Source organism: Gobio gobio, assembly GCF_949357685.1.
Source record: "Gobio gobio genome assembly, chromosome: 9".
NCBI classification, from domain to species: domain Eukaryota; kingdom Metazoa; phylum Chordata; class Actinopteri; order Cypriniformes; family Gobionidae; genus Gobio; species Gobio gobio.
This window is the reverse complement of record NC_137115.1, coordinates 44,301,767-44,322,241: the sequence shown is the minus strand read 5'-3', so window position 1 is coordinate 44,322,241 and position 20,475 is coordinate 44,301,767. Positions and strand designations below refer to the sequence as shown.

Sequence of the window (20,475 nt, the reverse complement as noted above, 5' to 3'; positions counted from 1 at the left end):
TAACATCATAGCCTACTCTGTGTATTTATTTTTCGGGTGGTAGAAGGTTGATAACAATAACCCTTTTGCACCACGTGAGCGGAAGTTTGTGACATCATCACAACAGTGTACGCCTGGGTAGCGTCTGTTACCCTGTCTGTATTACTACATTTAGGGATTGTTTGAATTGCAAGAGCATGTTCCGTTTCATGCGTGGCGTTGGTCGCTCCGACTGACCGCTCTGTACCGAGTGCGACGACTTTGTTTAAATCTTCGATAGTCAATATCGAAAAACGCAATGGTTGAGCAGTCGGATCGCGCCCCGCTGCTGGACTGGGAGGAGGTTCCCCCGGCCGAACTTGCCCCGTCGGTTCCATCACCGGAGACTGGGGATTCAATACAATCCGGTCTATCGAGTTACCCGACCGAGGGCAATGTAGAGACAGATATCTCCTTAAACAGAAGCCCAGCGAGACCGAATAGTGTAACAGCTGTTCCAGGTGAAAGTGCACATTCACCCTATAAACATAGCGGCCCGGGAGGAGATGCTTCTGCCACCGATGAAGAGGGAGACTGCGCCTTTCATGGACTGTCAGTCAGGGATCGGAGGATCACTGGGTCTGGATGGGAAGAAAAAGATCAGATTGTTGCTGTGTTTGTTGTGACTTTCGACACCAGATCGGGTGAGGTTAATAATCAAATGCTGTAAAATGACTGACTGAGATAAAAAAAAAAAATGTAGATGGCAGTCACAAAAATGGAAATTCAGAGATGATGATGAAGATGAGAAATCTTTAAAATATCTAGTAGAATACTTCTTTGAAATGTACTGGTAAAAAAAAACTAATTTCTAAAAGTATTTTGAATTAATAACTTTTCTGCACAATTTAAACAAAAAAGGGTCTAACGGGGTCAACAAAATGGCTTCTTGTATGTTAGTTGCTGTGAAAGTTTTCAAATTATTTTATTAATATATAAACAATATATTTTGAATAATATATTTCAGATATTATTCATATTTTTGTCTCTGCTGTTTGGTCTTTAATAATATTGAAATATTATGCTGAACCATTTATGCCTAAATTAATTTTCCCAAAAAATGTCAGACTTTTTATATACACAAAACATAAAAGTAGCTTTTAATTCAGAAACGGCAAACTTGTTAATCATATGATAGAAGTTTGCAATTACACCTTGTGTGTGACAGCAGAGGCATCCCCATTTTGTTCCATATGGGAAATGTTTTGGATGTGTTATATCACATGTAAGGAAATTAATAGAATATCGATATAGAATAGAAGTGAGAGTTGTATAAGTCATCCGGCTGACTACTGTACTGTTCTTAGCCAACTTCCTCTTTTGCTCTTAGGAAGTTTAGGGGAGAAAGTCATTTTGAGAGTTTTTGTGTTGTTCTGCAAACACTATTTGACTAAAACCTGGTCCAACAGCTTCACACTTGTTTACATAGGCCCACGTTGTGTCTTTTACAGGGAACATGATAGAATGGTGCCTACCTCAAGATGTGAACCTGGAGGGAGTAGAGTTCAAGTCAATGGCCAGCGGCTCTCATCGGATCTCAAGTGACTTCATGTGGGAATCTCTTTCTTAAATCCCATTGCATTTATAAGGGGCCGAAGGCAATTGTAAAACTTTTAACCTTTTCACATAACTTACTGCAAACCTACTTTCCTAAAATAAACATTTGTTTTAACTGTGCAAAGTTTAAGTAAGTAAGTAGGAAGTAATATTTTTTATTGAAATGCGTGAAATTCAGATTCAATTTACATTTACCCTGGACCTTACATTATAAAATCCTTAGTTTTATGGCATCTTTCTGTTATTCATGTAACATTTTAACCAACAACCTAGAAATTGAATACATGTTTTGATTACAAATATTGGCCATTAAAAAAGTGAAGATAATTTATAATTGCAAGGCAAACTGTTTGATTAGTAGTATTTTCAAATATGTTCATTTTGTCCACAAAGCTATGTATATAGATGAATCCAGATTAAATGTGCTTGTCTTTTGCTGTAGATATTTCCGTAAAGGCTGCTACTTTGGACTAGCGTGCTTTGCCAACATGCCTGTGGAAAGTGAGCTGGAACGAGGAGCTCGGATGAAATCTGTAGGGATTTTGTCTCCTTCTTACACACTGCTATACCGTTACATGCACTTCCTGGAGAACCAAGTCCGGTGAGTGTATTCCTGCATCACATTTTATCTTTTTATGTCTCCTTCTCTCACTCTTTTGCACGCATCATTACTATTTTAAGATGTTATGCATTAAACATAAGCTCCGAGTTGAATGTGATGTGAGATGGAAGTTGTTTAATTTTGATTCTCTTTTCATCTCTTCAATCAGTTAAAATGCAGCATGCTAAAACTGCAATATAAATCCACACTTCTCTATCCTGTTTATAATTTCTGCTGTCTAATTTCTAACTCTAAATAAAGCATGTCCCTGGTAAGTGCAATGCATTTCATAACAACACCATTTAAAGCTAGGGTAGGCAATTTCAGAGAGGCTAGCAATAGCAAGCTAGCTTTAAAATCATAAGATCCCACCCTTCTTTCAGAGCGTCTCCAAAGCCATGCCTCCTCTAAAACACATGAACATGGAGCAGAGTCAGCAAAGTCTGCTGCAGCTTCATTTCGCCGTTGATAGTGTTGCCATAGAAATACATAATCCTGAGTAAAGGCTTGGGACTCACACACACAAACGCATTCACACCTACGGACAATTTAGTGCAGGGTTCCTTAAATCTTGCCCTGGATGGCCAATGCCCTGCAGAGTTTAGCTCCAGCCTGGATCAAACACACCTGAGCAAGCTAATCAAGCTCTTCAGGATCACTAGTGCTGCGTCCCAATTAGGCCTGTTGCAATAATCAATATATCGATATATCGCACAATATATGTACATGACCTCAATCATTTTTTGCCCATATCGCCCATTATGTTTACATGATATTGAATGTCACCAACATTTTACTCTATTGTGCTGTCATCTTGTATGTTTTCCGTGACGGAGGCGAAAGTGGTTCTCGGGCAGTTCCTTCATACACAGAGCGGTTGTCGACAGGTGAAAAAAAGGCGCCATTTGAGGCGTTATAGTATTTTCCTGACAACTACTGACAGTTTGGAAGAATAAGCCCAAATGGACTCGATTTCAAAGCCGCAATCCCCTGTTCCGGTGCACATATAAATGTCATAGCAGAATGACGAGTGTGAAAATGTTTATTTACTATTTATTAAATTTTTTATTTTGTTATTTAGGATAATATAATTTTTACCCTTAATTTCCATGATCTAAAGAATTAAAAGTTGTCATTTGAAAGTGTGTAGGTCCACTTGCATTATCATGCTGTTATATTAGGATTATATATTCAGTGGCATAAAATAGTCTTAAAATGACAATAATGTCGCAAATTATTTCTGGGACAATGTATCGCAAAACAAAAAGTAGTTATCATGACAGGCCTATTCCCAATTCACATACTATCCGTCCTAAATAATATTCTAATATAGACGGTCTACTTTTTCCGGTTAGAATCCAGAGTGCAGATCCGTGCACACTCTTAACGGCTAATATTGCCCACAACCCATAGCGCGTTGGACGAAGATTTGATTAAAACTACAAACATGGATAAAAAGTGTTTAAAAAAACTACTGACTGGCAGATTAGCGTGCTACTACATTTCTCTCTGAAACGATAGGAAATAAAGTTAAATTGAATGTGGAGGATTTTAACTGTGACAAGATAGGTGTTGGGAGGTGTATATCATCCATTCAGTGATATACACTGAATGGATGGATAGATATTCTTATTATTAACTATTTATTTATAACTTTTTATAACCTTTTCACTTTTTTATAATTTGTAAAGAATGTTAATACTATAGCAACGAATGCAATTTTAATTGTGTAGAAAGGGGCAATTCAATGCTACACAGAGTGTGTTTTTTTCATTCCATTGCGCTACTGTTCTATCGTTTTTTTTAATATAAACATCACCCAGACGTGTTACTTTTGCGCTCCCATCTCGCTTCTATACTTTTGCAGAGTATCGTGCATGACGCAGCTTTATAAAAGGGGCACTCAAGTTAAAATAACTTAAAAAGCTACAGACTGAAGCGCGCGATTAACGCGCTGCACCGTTACTTTCAGTTAATAAAGGAAAAAACACAGCAAATTAATGGTGTTATTTTTGTGATTTGTTTGGGGCATTCTACAGTCTTTTTTTCAACACAGAGCCCACCTCAGATTGTTTTTAATGAATGCACAAATCGTAAAAACAGATTAACACAGTTAATCACAGTTAACATCAGTTCCTAAATTCTGATTGGGTGGGCAAGGCAGATGTTTGGGTGGGCTTAGCCCACCCCTGCCCATGCCTAGAGCCGGCCCCAGTTAGAGCTAATCTCTGCAGGGCAGTGGTCCTCCAGGACCGGATTTGAAGAACCCAGATTTAGCGTCTCCAATTCACTTATACTGCATGATTTTGGATTGTGGGGGAAACCGGAGCACCCGGAGGAAACCCACGCAGACACAGAGAGAACATGCAAACTCCACACAGAAAAGACTCCTGGCTCAACCGGGAAAATTGTTTATGAAAAACATTGCCAACCCTAGCTTTAATTCTGCAAATGCATTCTTACAGGCACCAGTTGCAGTGTCCAGGCCAGTACTCTCCGCTGGAAGCTTTCTACGAGGATAAAAAGGCAGTGTTGCCCCCAGGAGGGAACGGTTTGGTCACAGCCTGCCCGACCAGCGCTCTTGGACCCATAGTCAACCGCTGCATGCATCCAGAGATGAAGGTTTGAAGATATAGCCCAGTTTTATGTCACTAATCAAAGCTTCAGCTTTTTGAAAGAGTTGTCCTTTATATATATTTTAATGATAGTAGTTTTAGATAATTAGATTTTTTTTTTACATAATTCTTTTAGTTTCTGAAGAAATCTAGGCCAGGCCACTCAGGGAATTTCGCGTTACTGATTAATCAGGGTGCATTACTTCTGCACCTCCTAGCAGCAGCGTAAGCATGGGAAAGTTCAGTTTTGTGAGAGAAAAAAAGAACTATTGTGAGACAAATTTCCCTGTGTAAAAACCACAATATCCTCTATTGTTAAAAAAGAATTCCATATGAGGAGATACTCTTGTTGAAAAATGTGCTGATGTATACATCAGCTCAGAACCTGATTTAGTTATGCTGTTTGTTGAATAAGGCCTCGTTCAGTCTTGAATATGCACTTACTAAATCCATGTTTATGGTTTTTATTGTTACATACAATAGTTTGTAAATGTAATCAAATGTAATAATATAATGTGTGAAGTACACAAAAAGTACATACAATTATAAATAACATAAAAAAGTTCACAAAATATGAAAACTGAAATTGCTCTTTGAACTTCGAATAATTTTAATATGCACTGACAAGCCTATCAGAGGATTTTAAAGAGGATACTAGATTGAATGACCACTTCTATTAATCAGCTAAACGGCCATGATTATTGACTGAATAGACTTTAGTCAGGGTAGGGCCACGCCATATTGATTTTAACATTGTGAGTTGTGAGGGATAGATTTACTGTCTTAACAATAGCGCACACTGAATAAAGGTCCTAGATCACGTAATTTTCCTGACTCACAACTTTCAGAACTGTTTTATGCAGTGTTTGTCTACTGAATTTTAGATTAGGGTCCAATTCTTACGGTCTTAATTAACTATTAACTACAACTCCAAATTACTTCTTATTAATAGTTAGTACGGTAGTTGTTAAGTTTAGGAATTGGGTAAAATTGAGGGATGTAGAATATGGTCGTGCAGAATAAGGCATTAATATGTGCTTTAAAAGTACTAATAAACAACCAAAATCCTAGTACTATGCATTCTAATTTGACCCTAAACTAAAGTGTTACCAATTTCTTTTTTTTGGGGAAAGATGTTTCGTCGGCTGTGCATCAGTATGTTGTTAAACAACTGTCTGATCCATTGAATGAAGGGTTTTTAACCCTCACAGCCTCATTTCATTCCTGTTATAAAATAAATATGCCACTACCCTGACTGAGATCAATGGCGGAATTTTGGTTGATTTATATCTGTCTCTCACGATTATAATATTATATTTTAAATATTAATGAATAATTATTTTATTATTCATCATCATTGTCTCTATGATCTAAAAGCTGTCATGTTTTTTTTATATAAACTTAAAGGTTTAATTCACCCAATAATGAAATTTCTGTCATTAATTACTCACCTTCATGTTGTTTCAAACCCGTAAGACCTTCGTTCATCTTCAGAACACAAATGAAGATATTTTTGATGAAATCCGAGCGCTCTGACCCCCTCCATAGTCAGCAGTTTAATTAACACTTTCAAGGCCCAGAAAGGTAGAAAAGACAACGTTAAAATAGTCCACGTGACTACAGTGGTTCAACCTTAATTTTTATGAAGCGACGAGAATACTTTTTGTGCACAAAAATAACTTTATTCAACAATTTCTTGTTGTCTGTGTCATTCTCCTACACTGTTGTTGACGTAGTGTAAACCGCGCAACGCTTCCGAGTGTTCTGTGTCAGAACGGCAGCTTATTTGCCGACGCTGTTCACATCAGTGTTAATTTCGTTGACAAATAATTTTCGTCAACAACCTTTTTTCACTGACGAAAACGAGACTATAACTAAATAAAAACTAGTGTTGGATGACAAAAACTATGACGAAAACTTACTGTCATTTTCGTCAACAAATAAAAACGAGACGAAAATGTTAGGGAGGGACTATTAGGGAAGAGATCGAGTCAAAACTGATTTTGAACTGCGCACATTTGACACAGGCACATTTTAACACGGTGCCGTTGCATGCTCTACAGGCTCACGCATCCCCAATACAGCGCTCCAGAGCGGTTGACAATCAGTGAATAGCGCACATTTATGCCAGGCAATTGTTTATGAACTAATGCTGATGAGTAATGACAATTACCATGTTTATATAGTCATATGTTTTAGACGGTTGTAACAATGCATATTTTATCTCCCTCATCTGAACTTGAAGCATTCTGCAACTGCAATAGTAAAGCGCAGACATTTCACAATAAGAGTCAATGTGTGTTTCGAAGTTGTTTATAATTAAAGGTCACGCATTATATATTTGTTTTTGCTTACACAATAAACTATATTTAATTTCACTACCATTTAATTCATAGGAATTAATACTGGAGGAAAGACCAGTATTTGACACATATTCAATAAAGTATCAGGGTTATAATAGTTAACTAAAACCATTTAAAAAAAATCTTCATTACTTGAAATTAAATAAATGTTAACTGAAATATAAAAAATAAATAAACAAACTTATTTGAAGCTTTAGCTTAACCTGATATGGCCTATTAACTAAAACAGAAATACAAAGTTATAAAAACTATATAGATGTTTTGAAAAAACAAACAAAAAAGTGAATTGAGCTCTCTTTCGTGTATTTTTTATGTCAAAAACAAAATGATGTCAAAATGTCAGTTCAAGTGACAGTCGGTTATGTAACACTTAAATACTAAATGTATTACAATTTAACTAAACTCTTTAGATTTTAGGAGACTAAATCTACAGTAGATTTAGTCGACTAAAACCTTATGATATTTAGTCGACTAAAACTAGACTAAAACTAAATGGCATTTTAGTCAAAAGACTATGACTAAATCAAAATATGCTGTCAAAATTAACACTGGTTCACATGAGCACCACAACGCATGCGTGCAATGTTGACGCAGGAGCTAGCAAATGGTGAGTCGCCGTTCTGCCATAGAACTTGGAAGCGTGCACTGTTTACACTACGCCAACAGCGTCTAGTCTGACACAGACTAGAAGAAATAGTTGAATAAAGCAAGCTTCCTGTCGCATAATGACGTATGTGTGGGAGCAAACTTGCACGTTTTTCATTTTCAAAAATCTTTGTGCAAACTATCCCTTTAATATGTATGTCAAGTATGTGTATGTATACGAGTCAATAAGAAATCTGAAGCAACAAATCATGTCTCTTATCTCTTCTCTGTCCACAATTAGATTACACACCCGGCTGGCTGCATGTCCCAATTCATCCGATTCTTTGGAGAGCAGATCATGGTGCTGTGGAAGTTTGCTTTGCTCAGGAAACGGATCCTCATTTTCTCTCCTCCCCCTGTCGGTGTGGTCTGCTATCGAGGTGAGAGAGGAAATCCACTTACTTGCACATCAACACATGGCTACCATAACGTTTCTGCTTATTTTTAAAACAAATTAAGGGTGTGTTCACACTTGGCATGCTTGGTTCCATTAAAACGAACATAGCTAATGATTTCTGCATTTATTTAAATCTGTAACTATATTATATAAATCTGGGTGTTTTCACGTTTTACTCATGATTATTTGTGCTATGTAATGTTTTGCATCCATCAGTATACTGTTGCTGCTGCCTTGCTAATGTGTCCATTCCTGGGATGGGTTTGTCTGTTCCGGAGTTCCGGCCCTTCTTTTACATCAATGTTGCTGACATCACTGCTCTTGAGGCTGAGCTGTCTTATGTGGCCTGTAAGTGTGCAAAGTTGGCAAAATTCATAATTCCACAGGCACAAAATGGTTTAACCATTGTAAACAGTGGATGTTAAAGGGTTAGTTCACCCAAAAATAAAAATAATGTAATTTTTTTACTCACCCTCATGCCGTTCCACACCCATAAGACCTCCGTTCATCTTCAGAACACTATATTTTGTATAACTATAAAACATATTTAAATCAGTCAATGTGAGTCCAGTGGTTCAATATTAATATTATAAAGCGACGATAATATTTTTGGTGCACCAAAAAAAACTAAATAACGACTTATATAGTGATAACCGATTTCAAAACACTGCTTCATGAAGCTTCGGAACGTATCGAATCAGTGAGTCGATTCAGTGGTTCGGAGCGCCAAAGTCACGTGATTTCAGCAGTTTGGTGGTTTGACAGGCGATCCGAATCATGATTCGACTCGCTGATTCGATACTCTTCGAAGCTTCGTGAAGCAGTGTTTTGAAATCTGTTATCACTATATAAGTCGTTTAGTTTTTTTTGCCGCACCAAAAATATGATCGTCACTTTATAATATTAATATTGAACCACTGTACTCACATGAACTGATTTAAATATGTTTTTAGTACATTAATGGATCTTGAGAGTCTAAATTGCTTTGGTCTCTATGGAGGCCTCAATGAGCCTTCAGATTTCAACAAAAATATCTTAATTTGTGTTCCGAAGATGGTCATACGGGTGTGGAACGGCATGAGGGTGAGGAATAAATTACATTATTTTCATTTTTGGGTGAACTAACCCCAAAAAAACCTTTAAATAACATTTCAGAATGAGTGTAGTTTTTGGTTGGCCCTCAAAAAACAAGAATCTTTTCCTCCAACATCAGTATTAGTTGGTAAATTCAATTAAGAAGAATGCACAGTAATGTAGTATTATTAGGAATAAATCAGTGGAGTGTGATTTTTTTCTCAGGTACAACAGAGAAGATCTTTGAGGAAAAGAAGGATCTGTATGATGTCTACATTGACAATCAGAATGTAAAGACGCACAGAGAGAGCCTCCAGCCTCTGCTTAGACTCAACAGCGCAGACAGAGAGAAGTATCGCAAGCTCTGTGAGCAGAGGTACACCAGCCTTTTAAAATCTGAAAGAACATGAAAACATAATTCCGCAGGCATATGATGATGTTGCTATTGTTGTAGGCAGATGCTGCTGTACTCTCAGGAGGTGGATGGAGACTGCACATCTAATGAGGAAGACCTCTTCATTTTGTACGTGATGGAATTACACACCTCAGTTTATCACATCAGCAGTTTTAGTGGGACAGAAAGAATGGAAGAACAACTCAATACACACTCTATGAAAATAGTTAATAGAAACCAAATATATTGTTTGGATATAGATGGTAAATGAAAAAATGCAATACTATATTTCGTGGATAGTTTATTTAAATACATTTCTCTTTCTACACTGTTTTTTGAAAGAAGTGTCTGATGTTCACCAAGGCTGCATTTATTTGACCAAAAATGCAGTAAAAACAGCAATATTGGCAAATATTATAACAATTTGAATATCTGTTTCGATTTTAATATATATATATATATATATATATATATTATATAACATTTAATTAAAGTAATATATCCCTATGATGGCAAAGCTGAATTTTCAGCATCATTACGCCAATCTTCAGTGTCACGTGATCCTTCAGAAATCATTCTAACATGCTGATTTGTTGCTCAAAAACATGTTGAAAACAGTTGATCCGCTTAAAATTTTTGAGGAAACCATGAAATTCCAAAAGAACAGCAATTTATTTCAAATGGAAAACTTTTGTAAGATTATAAATGTCTTTACTGTTACTTTTGAACAGTAAAAAAAAAAAAAGACCTTTGACCCCAGATTTTTTAATAGTATATTTGTTGTACATGTAAATTGCGTATGAGTATGTTAGTAACATCAATCAACTATTTCTTGAGTGTAATATAAATCTAAAGCTGTGGATGCGCACTGTATTTCTGTCATATCAGTTTATTTGTACCTTTTGGTTGTGAAAACCAATGGAAAAATGATGCTGTAATTAATCTGTATGGAATTTGTGATCCAGGTTCTTCATGGAACAGAACAACAGAATCTTCCAGACTCTGTCTGAGTTGGCGGGGAGCGCTGATCCTACCCTGACTGCTGAGCATGTGAGAGCCATGGGGCTGGATCCTCAGGCCGACCGCGGTTTTCTCGTCGACCTGCTGGAAATCTATGGCATCGACGTCATGCTGGTTATCGACAACCCCTGCTGCCCGTAAGACTCTCCGTCTCTGCCGCTCTCTCTGGAGCCCATTTTCTGTAAGGGCTACAACACACTGCCTACTGATTACCTGCTTTCTTTTCTCTCTTTCTCTGGCTTGGCTATCTCAGGAGCCATTCCTGACACCTCTGGACCACACTGATACTGCCAACACCAACAAGGTGCAATCCGACTGCAGGCTTTTTTGTGCACTTTGCGGCCAGTCAATCCAGTGACGTCTTTCTGCTTGTCCGTCTGTCTGCCTGTGTGCTTCGTATCCTTCCAGCCATCTTGGATTTCTTCTCGACTCGGCCTAAGCTTCTTTTCAAAACATGATCTCTGTGCCTCTCTACCGCTTTTCCATCTGTGGTCTTCAGTTGTGACTTTGTTCTTCTAGCCAGTGCTGTCTGGGGGAACTGATGTGACGTCCCCAGTGGATATAACTTGGAAACCAGAGAATCGGAAAAGCAACTCTCACTTCCTGGATCCACCTGATAACAACGGTCTGCTTTGAATGTCATATCTGTATACTTCTAAAGGTTTAATGGTTGTCGCATACTACACACTACTGTGATGGTGAAGATTTTTACAATCTCTGCCACTTTTTTTTAACTTAATCATGTACATGTGAACAGTCATTTCGTTTTGGGAAAAAAACTGGCATCTGTCAGTGTGTTTGTTGTGTTATTTGTGATCTATTATGCATGAACAAGGAGTTTGGCTACTGTAGTTTGGCACAGAACTTATTCATGTTTATGAATGGAAATGAACGGCACTGCTGAAGGTTTTCAGTCATTCTTATGTCACTCCTCAAATGTTAGCTGATGAATGTGACTGTCATTTCAATGCTGTCTATGCCTCACATTTGCTGTTATTACACTGATGAAACGGAGCATAAAATGTGTGTTTGTTCATGCTGGACAGGCCTTTTATCACCATCACCCTTGGCTGATGCACATATGATGCAGAAATGTTACATTCATCTTTTTGAGTCACTTAATTTGCTCTGAAGAAATGAATGTGATTCTATCCTGTCTTTGTCATCAGTGAATGCTCACGGTTATTACTTGTGAAAGACTTTGAATTTGTATATATTTGGAGTTTCTTATTTAAATTGTATTTGGGTCGGTTATTTCAGAACAACAGCAGCAGACTGGCCTCACAAGGCTTATTGATTGTGAATTTGTGTTTATATGTTCATCCTGTGAAAATCCAAACTGGATGCTTTATTATTCAAATTATTTGCAGAGCTGCATTGATATAGGGGAAATTTAAAAGAAAATCTAAATGGAAAAGTATTTACTTGACCTATTCAGTTTACAGTTTAAAGTCACTATCTATCTAAATTTCAACCTGCTAACAAAATAACAGTGACAGTTGATTTCTTAGGAATGAGTGCAGGCACTCAGGTTTGTAATGGTTGGATGGACAAAAGTTCTTTAAATTGTTAAATAAAATATTTAAATTAACAATAAATAATACTGTCGCTAATAACCTAGATTTGCTTAAATGTGAATTTTGTTTTTACATTTCTTCTCTATCAGAGAAATTAAGAGAACTTCTCGATTATACATTTTTCAAATCCTCTTGTAGGATGTTGGTTGGTTATTTAGTGTCTGATTGTAAATTAATGGAGAGTGTATATTAAGCAGCCATGTAACATAATTGTACAGGTTGAATTGTCTAGTATTGTTTATGTGAGATATGTTTTGTGCGTTATCTAAGTGTTACACAAGTCTTTGTCATAATAACAAGCTAAATGAATGTTGAGTTTTACTCTACTGGTATCACAAAGCACTAGTGTAATGCCTCTGTCTTACACGCTACCTACACAGAAATACGAACTAACAGCATGTGTCTGTTGTTTTAAAGCCAGTGATTCTTATTCACTGCCATTTTGAAATAAACGGTTCTTTCTTTTCTATCACATGCCTTGTCTGCACAGTATTTGGGGGTAGTAAAACACCAGATAACCTAAAACATCAAAAAAATGCATGGAAAAGCCTTTAAAAATAAGAGATTGATAATGTCTTTATTTCTTGGTCCTTATCTGGTCAAACATTTACAGTATCATGTATTGTTTCTTAAGCAAATTCTTTGCACTTTCTCAAAAACATTCTCAAAAAACCAGTCTGGACTATAATAAGTTAATAACAGTATGACAACCTCATCCATGCTGTTAAAGGAACTCTCCACTTTTTTAGCAAATAGGCTCATTTTCCAACTCCCCTAGAGTTAAATAGTTGAGTTTTACCGTTTTCAAATCCATTCAGCCGATCTCCGGATCTGGCGGTAGAACTTTTAGCATAGCTTAGCATAGATAATTGAATCTGATTAGACCGTTAGCATCTCGCTCAAAAATGACCAATGATTTTTCCTATTTAAAACTTGACTCTTCTGCTCTGTAGTTACATTGTGTACTAAGACCGACGGAAAATGAAAAGTTGCAATTTTCTAGACTGATACGCTAGGAACTATTCTCTCATTCCTGCATAATAATCAAGGAACTTTTGACAACCTGCTTGCACAGGGAGCGTGCTGGGGACTATTTTCAGGTGCTGTTGCGTAATATCATTGCACCTGCTGCACCGTACGGCAGCAAAGTTCCTTGATTATTACGCAGGAATGAGAGAATAGTTCCTAGCGTATCAGTCTAGAAAATCGCAACTTTTCATCTTAGGTCTTAGTACACGATGTAACAGGTTTTAAATAGGAAAAATATCGAAAGTCTTTGGTCATTTTTCAGCGAGATGCTAAACATCTAATCAGATTCAATTATCTATGCTAAGCTATGCTAAAAGTTCTACCACCAGACCTGGAGATCGGCTGAATGGATTCAAAAAACGGTAAAACTCAACCGTTTAACTCTAGGGGAGTTGGAAAATTAGCCTATTTTCAAAAATAGTGGCGCAAAAAACCCCACCATTTATGAGACATAAACTTTCAACACATAAAACTGCCTATTCATTAAAGGTTTAGTTCACCCAAAAATTAAAAACTGTCAATGACTCGCAGATTTCATCAAAAAGACCATATATGTTTTGAGGATGAACAAAAGTCTTACGACATGAGGGTGAGTAATTGATGATTGATGAAGTTTTGCATTTTTTGGTGAACTATCCCTTTAAGGTCCACAGAACACAAATTAAGTTAAAGTGTGATGACTTTTTATGACAACTCAAAGTTCATTTGACTCCGCTGGATTGTTTTCCAGTTTCTCTGTTTTCCAGTTTTTATGAAAACGTCTAAAAAAAATCAGCAGTCCTCTCCACAATTTGTTACATAACCACCATTATCACGGCACTATCATCACTGAGCCTGTGCAAGCTGCTCTCTGCGTTCTGCATTGCAAAAGAACCTCAGTTTCCGTGGCAACAGTCTAACTTCCACAGACATTGCCTCATATTCCTCATTGTCAATGTCATAAAATCCGGCACCCTCCTGTGGACAGGAGAAGAAAAGAAATAGATCAGAACGGCTGTATCACAGCTTAGAACAATCGAGAAATCCATCCCAAAAACATACTGACCTCTGGGAGATTGAGACAAGCAGCACTGGCTTCTAACTGCAAAGTATTTTCTATGGACTCCATTGGGTTTACTGCTTTCTTAGTCCTGCATGACATAAATCAATATTCATTCATGTACACAAATAATTTTTTTAAGGGGTTTATGAGACAGTATAAAAGTTCAGATTGCAAATTAAATTGAAAACATAATTACTAAACAATCAAAATACAACATGAACTATAACATTTTATCTTACACAAAAAACGTATTTTATTATAGTTTATTATTCATTATATTTATTATATTTTATAGAACATTTATAATTATTGGATATATCAATGCATTTAAAATTTACTATTATTTATTTTAAAATAAATTCACCATGAAATCAACATTGACCATTTGTATGGTTTTTTTGGAAAATTGCAGTGTTTATTATAAATGATTTATCTGTCCAAATCATTACATTTGTGCGCTCATAATCTTTAGTCACGAGGGCGGGACAATCTGTCACTCACATGACATCACAGCAATAGTAAACCACAATCCACTCAATTCCCGATGGACAAAATCAAGTGCCGCACTACATTTTTTTTCTTGTTCGAGAAGCCGTTTCACTCAAATATAAAGAAACTTCCGTTTCATGGTGATTTTTAAATAAAAGTTATAGAAGTCAGAATAGTTCAGCAGACAAAAAAGTACAAGTGATTCAATATGAGATATAGTTTGCTTTCTTTTCCATTTCTTGTGAACGACACTCACCCCTCAGTGATGAACTGACCAACTGTGAGGGAGTCTGGGTCCAGAGTTATCAGCATAGAATCGTCCACACGCTGAAGACAGTAGACAATACCAATCAGGACAAAACCTCAAGGCTATATATATTACATTTAGATATACAAAATATTCCAATAAAGAGTACTCACTCTCTTCACAGGGTTCTTATTGTGTGTGCGAACTGAGAGCTCCAACGTAGAAATGTCTCTGCTCTCCCATCGCTCTGGCTGGGGCTCTTCCGGTGGCGCTACCAACACAAACAGATTTAAACAAGAATGAAATGCTAGATATATAGATCCACAAGAATTGCCCTGGTTTGCTTAGCAAGAAGTCTGAACCTGTTTTGCATTATTCATAATAGGGTTGGGTTGAAAATATCGATTTTGTGATTTTAATCAATTCTGATTTTGATGAACCTTTATTGATTCTTAAAGGTAGGGTAGGCAAAAAAAACGAACACTTTTTGTTATACTGGTTGAAACTCTTCACATCCTGATAGCAATCAATAACAGAAGTGGTCTAAATATTTAACCCTCTGGTGCTCTTCGTTTAGGGGTTGCATTGGTTGTCTTCCCGGTCATAAGTGACCGGACACCTAAAAATTAAACTTCCTCCACCCGGTAAAACCAATGCAATTTATTTTTCTTCAATAATATTTTTTCTTTTTAATGTTGTATTTTGAGATGATTTGATGGTATTTTTTTAATATTTATGCAATAATTATGGTCTATTTTTGCCATTGAAAATTATACAAAATTTTTTTTTTTAACTTTTTTTATGTTTTTATTATTGCAGTATTTTAGGTTAAAATAGAGACTAGGCCTTCAAAATTAAAAAAAAGAAATAAAAAAAAAAAGATATTTTTGTTGTTGTTGTTGTTAGAAATATAGATTTTTTTTTCTGTGAATTTGTGTTTTTGCAGATTTCCCATTCATTTCCTATGGTGGTCATTTTTGACCGAAGAGCACAAGTGGGAGTATTTTTTTTACGACCACTTAGCATGCTCGAATCATGCCCTCAAGTTTGTGTGTTTACATACCTAATGCTAGAAAAGTCACAAAGTTTCATATCATTCTGATGAAGCTGTGATTTTTTAAAATTCTAAATGTGGTTCATAGATTCAGTTTTTCATAGGTGTGTGTGTGTGTGTGTGTGTGTGTGTGTGTGTGTGTGTGTGTGTGTGTGTGTGTGTGTGTGTGTGTGTGTGTGTGTGTGTGTGTGTGTGTGTGTGTGTGTGTGTGTGTGTGTGTGTGTGTGTGTGTATAAGTGTGCGTGTGTGTGTGAGTGGATGTGTCAATATCACACTCTTGATGTTTTAGAGTGTCACCCCTTCAGCATCGTGGCCGATTTGTTGATTGTACACACAAATATTAGTAGAATTTTAGTGTTTTTGCCGATTTCCCATTCATTTCCTATGCTCGGTCATTTATGACCGAAGACAATGAACGCTACTTTTTTTTTTACGACCAATTAGCATGCTCGAATCATGACCCCAATTTTTTTGTGTGTTTAAATACCTAATGCTAGAAAAGTCAAGTTTCATATCATTCCGACGAAGCATATTTTTCCGGTCAGAAATGACGAAGAGCACCAGAGGGTTAAACATTTTACATTTATCTTCTGTGGAAGTCTCAGGACCAAAACGTTCTCATTCAATCATTGCATTCGGTCCTAACATTTTACCGTTCCTCCAGAACCAAAACAACGAGCTTATTCAGTGTTCACGCTATGTCATAACTGTAATTTAGAGATGGCAACCCGTGACGTTCTACCTCAGACTCTGTTTTTTGCGTTTCAATGGCAACACTATCAACACCGAAATGAATCAGCAGCAGTCAAGTGGCACAAGTAAGAGCTCTGTAAGTTGTTTACGTTCATTATTATTGTAATGTTATGTGCTTTGAGACATGAGGTGATCTAACGCCGCCTCCAGCGATGCATTGCAGACTCTGCTCTGACTGTGTGCGTTCATGTGTTTTGAAGGAGGCATGGCTTTGGAGACGCTCTCAAGGGAGGGTGGGATCTCATGCTTTCAAAACTAGCTAGCTATTGCTAACCTCTCTGAAATTGTTTCCCCTACCTTTAAATCCAAAGAATAAATTCTTGAGTTGGTTTTCATAAATCACAGTAAGCTTTCTGCTTTTTTACTATTGATATGAAAAGGTTTCAGCTTTCGAATTCTGCCCATTTTCAATAACAAATTCAAACAATAAATGTGATTTTGGTGTTCTTTAATGTAGTGTGACAGTTCGCTGAAACTGCCTCAGTTCAAGCTGCATGTGAACCAATCATCTCTTCCTCTTTACTACTACCTATAATTTGAAATAAACATAAATTAACTCCAGAAGGTATGTTGAAAAGGAAACAGTACTGATATTAATCATGTCTCATGCAATCGCACAATCAGTGTTCTAAAGAATTTTGCTTAAAATATGGACTATAGGAATATTACATAATTATTGGATTTTTATTTAATCTTTTATTTAATCTTTAATGTTTAATAAATCCGTCATGCAAACAATTTTGTATGAAAGCCACCATTTAAACATTTATATTGAAAAAAAACTACTTCGAGTTGAACCATAATTATGTCATTAAAAAGTTATTATAATGTTATTAAAACTGCCTTATATGTAATTTAAATGTTTGTATACAAATCAGTTGTTCGTTTTAACCTTCAATATTAGAGTTGTGTACCAGCTGACAGGGTTCCCTGTATAGTTTACAGCATTAGTTAAAAGAGATTTGTTTTTCCTTCAGAAAGATTAACATGTACTGTATCTGATAAATATCAAAATGAATCGATATCTAATTGAACTTAATCGAAATCAGAATTGAATCGCAAGCATCCGAATCAAACTGACACGTGAAATTTGTGTCAATGCCCAGCCCTAATTCATAGGCTATGTTCTATATAAATACATATTTGTAAAAATGATAAAATACCTTCTATAGGAGGGTTCCAGTAGTTATTGAGTCTGCGGTAAATGCGGTAGAGGAGGTTTGGCCGGGGTGGTATTTCAGTGGACAGATCAGGTGGACGAGGTACAGGAGCCAGAAAGGAGAGGGACGCCTGGTGACTCTGTGGCCACTCCTGTAGGAGAGAAGATAGTCTGATTAATCCAATACTCACTGTAACTGAAATATGATCACTGTTAATGAAGGACTGCACTTACCTTAAGACTACTAAACCAATGTGCAGCTCTCGTTTTCAAGGGGCCAAGGTACCAATATCTTGACAAGGAAGAATCAAATTAAAATCATGTTAGAAATACACATTCGCATTTATGCATGCTGTGAATAAAAAAATTAAGCAGAAGCATACTTGCTAATAGAAGAAGCGACATCTCTAAATGCACCCCAACGTAAGCCTAACAAAGCAAACACTGGCTGCTCCTTCTCCCCCTAAGAACAGAATTACACACTGGGTGAAAGAATGAAAATAGTCAATGCTGTCAAATCTTGAGTTCTGCTGGTCAAACTCACTTTTATCTGCAGAACATCCAGTGGAACCGTTTCACCTTTCAATATTGACAGGGTTGCTGAGGTAATGTGCCTGAAAAAAACAGAAACATCTAATTACATTTGATCACAACAAACATTTGGGAAAATAATTTTCTTTTTAAAGGGAAATCATGAGACTTACTGTACTTTGTTGTCTGAAACTAGGTGCAAACTCTGACTTAGAGTGTTACTGGAACCCAGGGGAATGAAACCGATTGGTATTTTACTGAAGTTCTCCTGTGGTTACAGTAGTCCAAATTCAGAAAACATAATATTCAATATAACTTAAAGTATCACAACTATAAAAGTATTTATTACTAATAACTACCTCATCTGCTCTGCGCAGTAGGCCAGTTATCACCTGTGTGAAATATAATGCATGAAAACATTTAAATATGCTCCAGTTGTCAGAAACCACTTTATGAATATACTTTTGTACCTCCTGTAATGTCCCATCACCACCAGCAATAATCAGCATATCTGTTTGCTCCATCAATTCCATTAGCTTTTTTCCCTGGCCTTCATAATCAGTCTGTTACGGGACAGAACAACAGATTGCAAACAATCAATACGTTCAAAAAATGCATACCAAAAAAGGTGTAAAAAAGGACAAGGAATAAAATGATACCTTCACAACTTTAACCTCCATACCAGCCAAGTGTAAAATGGGAGCTGCATTCTTCTCAAACAAATTATTGGCTTTTCTGCAGAGAAAATGCAACTATGATAACACAAACACATACTGACAAGCCTAAACTGATTTATGAAACAGTGAGGAGCATAAATCAGTATGTATGTGTATATATATATAAATCATACCCTTTACAGGCAGCAGGATTCAGAATGACTGTGGCTTTCTTCAGATGCTCCTGAGGTCCAATTATCTGATGACCAAATTCCTGTGAAATCATGAGATACAATATATTTCAATGTAGGAAACATTGGGGTTCTGGGCATCACTTGTTACTTTAAATAAATTGGAACATTAACTGGAGAAAAAAGTTATTTTAAAATTAAATATTCCTTACCCTGGCCTCTATACATGCTTCTCGTCGCAACACACTGTCACTGTGAAAAAGTATTAGAATTAATAAATACATCGAATTAGTTAAAGGATAGAAAAGATATAATGATAGATAGATAGATAGATAGATAGATAGATAGATAGATAGTAGATAGATAGATAGATAGATAGATAGATAGATAGATAGATAGATAGATAGATAGATAGATAGATAGATAGATAGATAGATAGATAGGACAGACAGACAGACAGACAGAGAGATAGAGCGATAGATAGATAGGACAGACAGACACAGACATACAGACAGACAGACAGACAGACAGACAGACAGACAGACAGACAGACAGACAGATAGATAGATAGATAGATAGATAGATAGATAGATAGATAGATAGATAGATAGATAGATAGAGATAGATAGATAGATAGATAGATAGATAGATAGAGATAGATAGATAGATAGATAGATAGATAGATAGATAGATAGATAGATAGATAGATAGATAGATAGATATCTTATGATACAAACCAGTGCTTTCCATACAACCAGTGTCCTCCATATGACAGCACACACACAGCTAATGTGGATTTTTTCCAGTGATTTCTTATAGTCCGAAAAACTTTCACCACCCGAGCCATTATTCGCTATATACTATCTTCGAGATAGCCCACTGTATACAATTGCACGGCAAAACGAACAGGACTATATGTAGATCTTCACCGTTGACATTCCATCGTTCTGTTCTCCCAAAGCATGACCGGTGCAACAACAATATTCCTCCTCATGGGAAATATCAGTTCCGCATTCATTTTCTTCGTAAAATGTAAACATTTTATCATTTTTTATATGTGGTA

At 36.4% G+C, this 20,475-nt stretch overlaps 2 protein-coding genes across 9 annotated transcripts; one reads left to right on the top strand and one right to left on the bottom strand.

Moving 5' to 3' along the window:
- Positions 1-67: 67 nt before the first annotated feature.
- dennd11 (DENN domain containing 11) lies at positions 68-12,734 on the top strand. Of its 3 annotated transcripts, none has more exons than XM_079825059.1 (10): positions 68-662; positions 1,470-1,569; positions 2,018-2,176; positions 4,642-4,798; positions 8,041-8,179; positions 8,413-8,544; positions 9,496-9,646; positions 9,725-9,793; positions 10,630-10,821; positions 11,204-12,734. In XM_079825059.1, exons 1-10 carry the CDS (start codon positions 278-280, stop codon positions 11,229-11,231), a joined length of 1,512 nt encoding a protein of 503 aa, XP_079681185.1. In that variant the 5' UTR covers positions 68-277; the 3' UTR covers positions 11,232-12,734. The 3 variants fall into 3 exon arrangements, with proteins under 3 accessions (XP_079681185.1, XP_079681186.1, XP_079681187.1); XM_079825060.1 differs by having other exon boundaries at positions 11,208-12,732; XM_079825061.1 differs by having other exon boundaries at positions 10,938-12,732.
- A 79-nt stretch (positions 12,735-12,813) lies between these two features.
- Positions 12,814-20,416, bottom strand: agk (acylglycerol kinase). 6 transcript variants are annotated; one of them, XR_013817138.1, is made up of 16 exons: positions 20,150-20,416; positions 19,625-19,664; positions 19,416-19,495; positions 19,225-19,300; positions 19,036-19,128; positions 18,925-18,957; positions 18,739-18,833; positions 18,579-18,648; positions 18,418-18,497; positions 18,269-18,326; positions 18,039-18,186; positions 15,242-15,339; positions 15,078-15,148; positions 14,336-14,420; positions 13,985-14,247; positions 12,814-13,035 (listed from the first exon to the last, which is right to left on the bottom strand). XR_013817138.1 is itself a non-coding variant. In XM_079824816.1 (16 exons), the coding sequence occupies exons 1-15, from the start codon at positions 20,257-20,259 to the stop codon at positions 14,116-14,118; spliced, it is 1,269 nt and encodes a 422-aa protein (XP_079680942.1). In that variant the 5' UTR covers positions 20,260-20,416; the 3' UTR covers positions 12,815-13,092; positions 14,079-14,115. The 6 variants fall into 6 exon arrangements, 2 of the variants coding, with proteins under 2 accessions (XP_079680941.1, XP_079680942.1); XR_013817139.1 differs by having other exon boundaries at positions 12,815-13,084; positions 13,665-14,247; XR_013817140.1 differs by having other exon boundaries at positions 12,815-13,084; positions 13,696-14,247.
- Positions 20,417-20,475: the final 59 nt, after the last annotated feature.

Bases quoted from the DNA above. Each gene is read 5' to 3' on its own strand.
- dennd11 (XM_079825059.1), top strand. From the start codon at position 278: ATGGTTGAGCAGTCGGATCGCGCCCCGCTGCTGGACTGGGAGGAGGTT. The intron at 2,177-4,641 runs GTGAGTGTATTC...GCATTCTTACAG, and splicing joins TTCCTGGAGAACCAAGTCCG to GCACCAGTTGCAGTGTCCAG. The intron at 8,545-9,495 runs GTAAGTGTGCAA...TTTTTTTCTCAG, and splicing joins TGAGCTGTCTTATGTGGCCT to GTACAACAGAGAAGATCTTT.
- agk (XM_079824815.1), bottom strand. From the start codon at position 20,259: ATGGCTCGGGTGGTGAAAGTTTTTCGGACTATAAGAAATCACTGGAAA. The intron at 18,187-18,268 runs GTAAGTGCAGTC...TCTCTCCTACAG, and splicing joins ATTGGTTTAGTAGTCTTAAG to GAGTGGCCACAGAGTCACCA. The intron at 15,340-18,038 runs GTATTTTATCAT...TTGTGTTGGTAG, and splicing joins CTGGAACCCTCCTATAGAAG to CGCCACCGGAAGAGCCCCAG.